The 8,840-nt window shown below is 42.4% G+C and overlaps 1 protein-coding gene across 2 annotated transcripts; it reads left to right on the plus strand.

The window, feature by feature from the left end:
* The first annotated feature begins 240 nt into the window (after positions 1 to 240).
* On the plus strand, positions 241 to 8,474 carry LOC138620183 (probable ATP-dependent RNA helicase DDX5). Of its 2 annotated transcripts, XM_069697158.1 has the most exons (13): positions 241 to 435; positions 1,869 to 2,052; positions 2,244 to 2,340; positions 2,453 to 2,586; positions 3,004 to 3,069; positions 3,796 to 3,937; positions 4,079 to 4,239; positions 4,618 to 4,790; positions 5,065 to 5,175; positions 5,350 to 5,411; positions 5,525 to 5,584; positions 7,061 to 7,282; positions 7,648 to 8,474. In XM_069697158.1, exons 1-13 carry the CDS (start codon positions 395 to 397, stop codon positions 8,106 to 8,108), a joined length of 1,914 nt encoding a protein of 637 aa, XP_069553259.1. In that variant the 5' UTR covers positions 241 to 394; the 3' UTR covers positions 8,109 to 8,474. The 2 variants fall into 2 exon arrangements, with proteins under 2 accessions (XP_069553259.1, XP_069553260.1); XM_069697159.1 differs by lacking the exon at positions 5,525 to 5,584.
* The last annotated feature ends 366 nt before the right edge of the window (positions 8,475 to 8,840 follow it).

The following is an 8,840-nucleotide window of genomic DNA, read 5'->3' on the forward strand; positions in this document are numbered from 1 at the left end:
ATTGTTGAAGAGGTGTTGATTGAACATTATGGTCATTTTGGAGGATGTAGTTGGTGCAGCTTTATTGGACTATACAGAGAGATGCTTCTGTTATTTAGCCTTACCTCATTGATATTAATAGGGAGGACAAAACATCAGAAACACTGGATAACACGATACAATTCAACAGCACTGCCAGCGGACATAAAATAGTTCCAAATAAGGTGCCGCGCATTGATACAATGTTATCCGCCCCCTCGAACCTCACTTCCGTCTCTGCAGACAGACTTGTCTGCCGGCATTTTCTTTTTATTTCCCGGTTTCCGATTGCGTCTTCTACATCAGTGTCCTATTTTGTTGGCCGGATATTTTCACTGAATTGCTTTTTTTCCCCCCTACAACAGTCTGCTCTACAATGCCTGGGTTTTCGGACAGGGATCGTGGCAGAGATAGAGGGTAAGTGAGCTCTGGGTGTCTCAACGTCAGCTAAGATGAGCAGCGTAGCAAACCGCCGCTAACGGCGACGCTGTCATTGTTGAATTCTCAAAACAACTGTCGGTGTCTCACGTTTCACGTCACCGTGTTGTTATTTCGGTTACACCCGCGCATAGAAATATGAAAACGAGTTTTGTGCCGGCAGGCATTGACGTGTCTGTGATGTTCTCCGTTTATTTGCTGTTTGGAGGTAAAATGGCAGCTAGCGGCGGCTCCGTGTCGGCGGCCGGCCGGACGGCCCTGCTTGTTATTTGGACATGTGACGCAGCGGTGTCTCCTCTCCTCTCGGCGGATTCATTTCCGAGACGATGATTTGTGTCGCAGAGGCCCAATTTATTTTTAACGACCCGTTTGCCATGAGCGTCGGTTCCCAGAATGAGTCTTATCCGGCGGCAGAGCGGAGCCTCATTCACGGTCCCGGTTCGTCGTGTTTGAAGCGGGTCGCGTCAAACTCAGCCGAGTGATGTGACGGTTTCATGTTCACGAGTGTCTGCACGGGTTGGTTTTTTTTAAAGAGCTGCAAACAAAACAATTGACACGGTGTAAGCACCGCTGGGTTGGGTTCAATACTGCACATTGACAGTTTGCAGAAAACTATCAGTAGTGACATTTGTTTTGGAAAAACCTCCCGTGTTTGTAAAGCAAATATTCACACCCTATGCTTCTTGGTATGGCACAGGTGTTGTCTTTTCCTGGTTTTAAACGGTGCACTATAATGAGGTGATGTCTTTTTATGAACTTACCAGACTGTTCCTGCTGTTTCATCATTTGCCCTTACCCACGTAGATATTACAAATATAATTTTGTAAATATTCTGTGAAAGCACCAATAGTCATCCCTAAATTATTGTCACTGGGTATATGGTCAGAAGCATTGTGATTTTTGAGTTTTGTCCACGCTCGACCCACTTTTTCCTCTGGCGTATGAACTAGATCTGTCTCAAATGTCTTCATAAACTATTTACAAATGTAAAGTGGTTTCCTTTCCCTGTGATTTATTTATGTGGTGCGAGAAAACAACGGCAATGAATTTAATCTTGAAAGGTGTGTATGTTGTAAGAGACAGATACACAAAAGAGATCACAATCTATATATAGAGGCTGAACTATCCTGACATTTAATTCATAGTATAAAAACATAAGCTAATAAAAACAATAGTGAACCCTATCTTTATAATTACGCAAAGAATCACATATGCTACTTAAGGCCACACCAGACCAGGCCAAGATGACCCTAATGACATCAGCAGGCGTTATACTACATATTTTTGTAAACATGGCCAAGCAGTACTAACTTACAACTAGTTAATTGACCTTTATGTAAATAAATGGTCCCTTTTTAATAAGTGACATCTCTTCCTGTGCTGTGTGTCTTTGTCCCTGTCCTTTATGTCAGGTATGGCGGTGGACCCCCTCGTTTTGGTGGTGGTGGTGGAGGAGGCAACAGGAGCGGACCTCCTCCAGGCAAGTTTGGGAACCCCGGTGAGAGGCTGAGAAAGAAGCACTGGAACCTCGACGAGCTTCCGAAGTTTCAGAAAAACTTCTACCAGGAACACCCAGATGCCACCCGCAGACCAATTGTAAGATAAATTAAAGCTATTTCTACTTTCTACGTTCTTTTTACCTTTTCCAAAACAAAAGAGGAGACTTTGAAGGTCTAATACCTAAAAGAAATGTTTCAACACAGTCAGTGTCTTTTCTTGCTGTCTCATGTGGGTGTGTATACATGTTGACAGAACTCGTTTTTTATGTTTTCTTTTTGGTATTCCAGCAAGACGTTGAGCTGTACCGAAGAACCAAAGAAGTTACTGTCAAAGGCAGAGACTGCCCCAAACCAATTGTAAAGTTCCATGAAGCTGCATTTCCAAGTGAGTTCAATTTCATGTCACCCAAATCATTTAGACATATCCTCTGTCTATTTACTCCAATATGCTAAATATTTCCGCATTCTTTATCAATTTGCACATCCTGTTTTCTCAGGCTACGTCATGGATGTTATTGTCAAACAGAATTGGACAGAGCCAACTCCAATCCAGGGTCAGGGGTGGCCTGTTGCCCTGAGTGGCAAAGACATGGTTGGCATCGCTCAAACCGGGTCTGGGAAAACCCTCGCAGTAAGTGAAGTGTTATATATATATATAATGTGTCTTCCAATTCTTCTTTAAATATTGTTTAATTACTTAGTTTGATCTGTTGAACCAGTTTAGTCTGGACTTTCTGGCAGAAGTAACGTTAATGTACCAGTCTCTAGGTGGGCTTGGTGATTTAAAGTGACAGTGAATGACTTATGGGTGACCAGAATGCACTGAGTAAAAATTTTTTTTTTTTAAATTGCATTTTAAGACAAACTCTTGCAACTTGAAACAAAGTGAACACAGCTGATGTAAGACACGCACCTGCTTGTATTGTGCAGGTTGAATGGCAGGCAGCTCTTGCTTTTTGGAAACACTCACGGATATGATGCTGTGTATGAGTGTAATGACACTTTGCACTTCTGTCTTTGTTTTTCTTTTCTGTTTTTTCTTTCTAAGTACCTTCTGCCTGCAATTGTGCACATCCAACATCAGCCATTCTTGGAGCATGGAGATGGTCCAATTGTAAGTACACTTTAAAATACATTGTTGTGTTATTGTGTGTGACCCTGTTAACTCTCATAGCAAAGAATTGCACACAAAAAATATTGATATTGAATCTTTTATTGGCTGAGTTTTTCCTACTATTTTTAATGGGAGAAAATAACTCGACGCTACCATAAGGGGCCGATGTAGTCTTATTTTCATAACATATTGTTGGATGCACCGTACTATGTATGACTAGACTAAACTGATCTTTTGCTGGATTTTGATATGGTGTGCAGAACAAATACCTCCTCCAGGCAAGTTTGGGAACCCCGGTGTTGATGGCTCTTTTTTAATTTTAATTCTCTGTGTCTAATTTGCCACTTGACTGCAAGAATCATTTTATCCACTGAAGCAAAGTTGGCCAAGCAGCACCATAATATTGTGGCATCAGCAGTGTTATATCTGTCTAGGAGCAGGCTGTTAAGTTGCCTGTTATCATAGGATGGCATGCCATGGCACAATTAAAGTGTGCTATACTTAGCCGGATGCAAGTGGTGCATTTCCTGCCCTGGTCGGCAGGAATGAATCTCTTTTGGTTGTGAAGCTACTTGGCTCAGTCTAAAGATTGTTACTTGAAAAGATAAACACATTGCAACTGCCTAGTATAATTATGCTTCCTACATATTTCAATTAATTTTTTGTGAAGTAAGAACACAAGAAAATGTGGTTAATAGGAAAATCTTTAAATTCATATTTCTTCAGTGCTTGGTGCTGGCACCAACCCGTGAGCTGGCCCAGCAGGTGCAACAAGTGGCTGCTGAATACGGCAGGGCCTCCCGTCTCAAGACCACCTGTATTTACGGCGGTGCACCGAAAGGACCTCAAATCAGGGACCTTGAGAGAGGTATGCTTATTGAGTTACTCTCACTATATAAATATTACTCAATTGCTTCAACGTCGCTTTTTATTTCTTTTTGGCATCTGTTGTATCGTTAAGGTTTTATCCATTTTGATTGTAAATATGTTTTTCCTGTTTTTGCTTAAGGTGTTGAGATTTGCATCGCTACCCCAGGTCGTCTCATTGATTTCCTCGAGTGTGGTAAGACTAATTTGCGTCGTTGCACCTATCTGGTTCTGGATGAAGCTGACCGCATGCTGGACATGGGATTTGAACCTCAGATCCGCAAGATAGTGGAACAAATTCGGGTACGTTATCCTATTTGCTTTCACTTGGAAGATAATTTACATTATTATTGAAACAATGTCAGTAAATTGTCACATCACAAACCTGACTACTAGCCTGCAGTTCTGTTCAAGATAAATATTTTGCCCATCAACCAAATTAAATAAAGACTTAGTTGATAAGGTACAAAAATGCTCCAGGAAGAGTTAAATTCGTACCCACACAAGTTGACCAAGCAACCTGCAACCGAGAGCCGGCCCTCAGAACTCAACCTGATTAACTGTTACTGATATTAAATATTCAAATGGTGCATCCCTACATTTGTTTAGCTAAATATAAGTGTTAAATTTACTTTGCATTTGCGAATTAGTGTTGACATTCTCCTTTTTTTCCATTACCAGCCAGACCGTCAGACCCTGATGTGGAGTGCCACCTGGCCTAAGGAAGTTCGTCAGCTGGCTGAAGACTTCCTGAAAGACTACGTCCAGATCAATATTGGAGCACTGCAGCTCAGTGCCAATCACAACATCCTGCAGATAGTTGATGTTTGCAATGACATGGAGAAGGAGGACAAGTGAGTAGATGATTTTCACAACTTTTAATGAGTGTGGTGCCATAAGGGTACATTTTATTCTATCCACTTTAAATTGTGTTAAATAGTTCGAGAACATATTGTTCATCAAATCTTTAATGTTTCTGTTATGACTGTACATCAGCTTTACTTACTACTCCAGTATCTACAACTCAATATGCAACACTACTTAAAATCGTAGTGTATTTTTTTCTGACAGTAGAAGCATGATGTTCAGTTTTTTGTGTCAACCCTCTGTTTTCGGCTCTTCTGTCAGACTGATCCGTTTGCTGGAGGAGATCATGAGTGAAAAGGAAAACAAGACCATTATTTTTGTGGAAACCAAAAGACGTTGTGATGAGCTCACCAGGAGGATGAGAAGAGATGGGTAAGGACCTCATACCCTTATTTTAACTCAACATTTTCCAGTTTACACTTAGGATCTGCCCAATCTAAGCTGTTGTTTCCCATTGCTTCCACTTGTTCATGAATTAAACAGAAGCATACAGAAGTATGTTGAAGCTGGGCTTTCAGTATATCATTCTCAATCTGTCTGTCACAGGTGGCCAGCAATGGGAATCCACGGAGACAAGAGCCAGCAGGAGAGGGACTGGGTCCTTAATGGTGAGATTTATAAATTATGATTTACATTTTTTTTATCCGCATCTTAGATTTCCAAAACAATCATTGTCACTAGCTGCTCTGTATTCCAGTTAACACTGATGCTATCTTTTCAGAGTTCAGATATGGCAAAGCTCCCATTCTTATTGCTACAGATGTGGCGTCCCGTGGCTTAGGTCAGTATGCCATTGATTAGAATAACTTTATTATCAGTGTTACACTTATTTTAAAGAAAGTGGTTTTGCTTTCTTTAACTTTTCTATGCATTTTCTGAGTTTTTCTCACCTTAAGGTGGAGTCTTTGTGGCAGGCGCTAGGCATGACAGTCCCAGGCCTCGAGAGGGAGAAGGATGACATATTGGAAGTGCTCAACTGGCTTGCCACCCAGTGGGCCTAGAGAGGTGAAAGCTCTTGTGTGCCAGTGATCTTCAAAAGGCTGTGTGGCTAAGCCTTTGTCTCTGATATGTTGGAGAAATACACACACATCTGTTCTCTGTCCATGGATTTCACCTGACAAATGCCATCCAGCTGTTTCCAACTCAAACGTAAAAAAGAAAAAGATATGCTTGATGCTGTGACTTTAGCCTTGCATGCTGTTGTGTTCGAGAGCGCTGTATTGCGAGTCACTTGTTTGAGATTTGGAACAATTGTTACCTTTCGGAGCTTGTATCACATAGCATGGGTGTGAGCTTGTCCAAGCTTTCAGTTGTTTTCTTTTCCCGTCAAAGTGCTGGATTTCTTGAAATGGAGAGAGCAGTTTGAAATCTCTTGTCTCTGAAAATTGATGAGACCTGGCACATGTGTTTTTAGGGGGTAGTGGGAACATCTAGTGAGAGGAGAAAGAGAGTGAGACAGCTCAAACCAAAGTTCCTCCCTCGCCTGCGTTTTATAGTCATGTCGAGACCTGCCAACGAGAGACATTTTCTCAAGTGAACACTGGCTTCTTGGAAGATCTTGCCTTGATGAGACTGATGAAGTGAGTGGGGGGAATTGTTCTGTGCTCGCTTAGGGGTCCCACAGGGTTCAATGCTTGGGCCTTTGTCATTTTTTTTTTTTTTTTGGACGGGGCCCCTGTTCAAATTAGCACTTGGTCTATTTTGTCTTGGCAAGACGTGCAGTGCGGCCTTTAATATCAAGCTTCTTTTGAGGGTGTACTGGGAAAAACATGGACCTGCAAAAATGTACCAGTCAATGGTCCTATATTGGCACGAGGAGGCCCCAGTGCATATCGTGGCCCAACTGCGTAGAAGCTCCTGGATGTCACTTGACAATTTGTGGGGGATTTCGCTGCATTGGGAAAGGACTAGTGAATGCATACTCCTTAATGGTAAGACCTAAATCCTTTTTTTTTTTTTTTTTTTTTTTTTTTTTTTTTGTCTCCCTTGGTAAAAAAAGGGAGAATGATGTCTTTCGGATCTTTTTGATTATGGTAAGCAATTGGAGTGTGCATCGTTTCTCTCTTCCCACAGTAGTATTCCCATGGAGTAGAAGTGTACACATTCTTATGTTTTAACGAGGTTCCTCCACAGCCTAATAACCACTCTTCCTCCCGCAGCAGCAGTCGCTAACTTTTCCCTTTGATCTGGCTGTTGTGGTGTGCAAAATCCTGTGTGGCACCATGTTTTGTTTTGCCACACTGCAACACTTTCACAGATGTGGAGGATGTCAAATTTGTCATCAATTATGACTACCCTAACTCCTCCGAGGATTATATCCACCGCATTGGACGCACTGCCCGAAGTCAAAAAACGGGCACAGCCTACACCTTCTTCACCCCCAACAACATGAAACAAGCCAGTGACCTGATCTCTGTGCTCCGTGAGGCCAACCAGGCCATTAACCCCAAGCTGATCCAGATGGCAGAGGACAGAGGAGGTATGATGCCATATCTCTTTTCATCAAGATTTCAAAATGTGATTTTCAGTGCTGATTAGATGGTATGTTTATTCGTTTCTCACGAGGAACTTATTTCCCATATGTTTGTGGCACACTGAAAGACTTAATCTTTGCCTTATTTAGCTGTGGGGCTTTAAACTGACCAAACACAGACCTCTCAGAAACTCTCGGCTGACTGTTGGCCTTATGTACTATTGACATGCTGTAATTAGAGATGTGATATATTGCTCGAGTCATGACAGAGTTATGAGGGGAAAAAGTAGACTTCAAAATTAGGCATTTGACTTGTTGAAACAGTCTGAACAACTCCACTCCCTCCTCACTGCTGTCTTTGTCTCCTGCAGGTCGTGGACGGGGGGGAAGAGGTGGCTACAAGGATGACCGCCGGGATAGGTATTCTGGGGGTGGGAGGAGTAACTTTGGTGGAAGTAGCTACAGGGACAGGGACAGTGATAGAGGGTTTGGCAGCGGGCCAAAGAGTACCTTTGGTGGCAACAAGGCCCAAAATGGTGGCGGCTATGGAGGTAACAGTGGTAACTCTAGTGGTAGCTATGGCAACAACAACTACAGCAACAGCAACGGACAGGGTAATTTTGGTGGTGCACCAGCGAACCAGGTGGGTGCCTTTGGTAACCAAAGTTTCCAGGGGCCCCCGCAGTTCGGGGCCATGCAGAGGGCCGCTCAGAATGGAATGAACCACCCGCCGTTCCCTTTCAGCTCTCAGCCACCACCACCACAGGTCCAACAGCCACCACCCCCACCACCGATGGTGCCCTACCCCATGCCACCACCCTTCCCACAGTAGATAAGATATACGCACAAAGTATGGAACCAACATGATTTTCATTGAGTCTTGAAATCTTACAGTATAATGATTATTATTATTATTATACCCTTTGTACTGTTTAACTTTGTTTTGCTTACAGCAGGGTTGGAATAATTCAGTAAACCCCCGAGCATTAAAGGGAGTCATAGAAGCGTCTCCTGTTGTGCAACCATGACTGCTGCACTTTTCCTTGATTGTGTTTTTGTTACATTCCTGGGTAATTTATTTTTACTAGGTAATACAGTGTTTTCAGTTTGTGGTATGTTTAAAGTGATGTTATGAAGATCATATTAAAAAAAAAAAGGGTGCTTGTGGCCCTTTGAAATAAAAATACGAAAATGGAAATCATGTCCTGTGCTTTTTGTCTGGGGAGTTTGGGTGTGAAGAAATATTACAACTGTGATTGTTTTGGTGCCTCTGAACCTGAATACAGAGTCAGGAGTAAATCATTGTAATATCAGGGGGCCTCTGTGCTGAACAAATTCTTTTAACATTAATTTAGAAGTTTCAAAGTGAGGCAGTAAGATGCCACAAAGCAACACAGTGGGGCATGCGGGTATTGCGCTAACTTGTAAGACACATTGCTGCAGAGAAATGAAAACAACACTGCACCATGGGTGTCTACACCTGTCATTTCTGAGCCACAACCTTATTCAGTTCAACTGGAAGTGCTTCATTCAGCAGCTAGGTAAAATATATTATCCTCAGGAA

Source organism: Brachyistius frenatus, unplaced genomic scaffold, assembly GCF_029030835.1.
Source record: "Brachyistius frenatus isolate BFR_SWC_R1_liver_20210118 unplaced genomic scaffold, ASM2903083v1 Contig_23, whole genome shotgun sequence".
NCBI classification, from domain to species: Eukaryota; Metazoa; Chordata; class Actinopteri; family Embiotocidae; genus Brachyistius; species Brachyistius frenatus.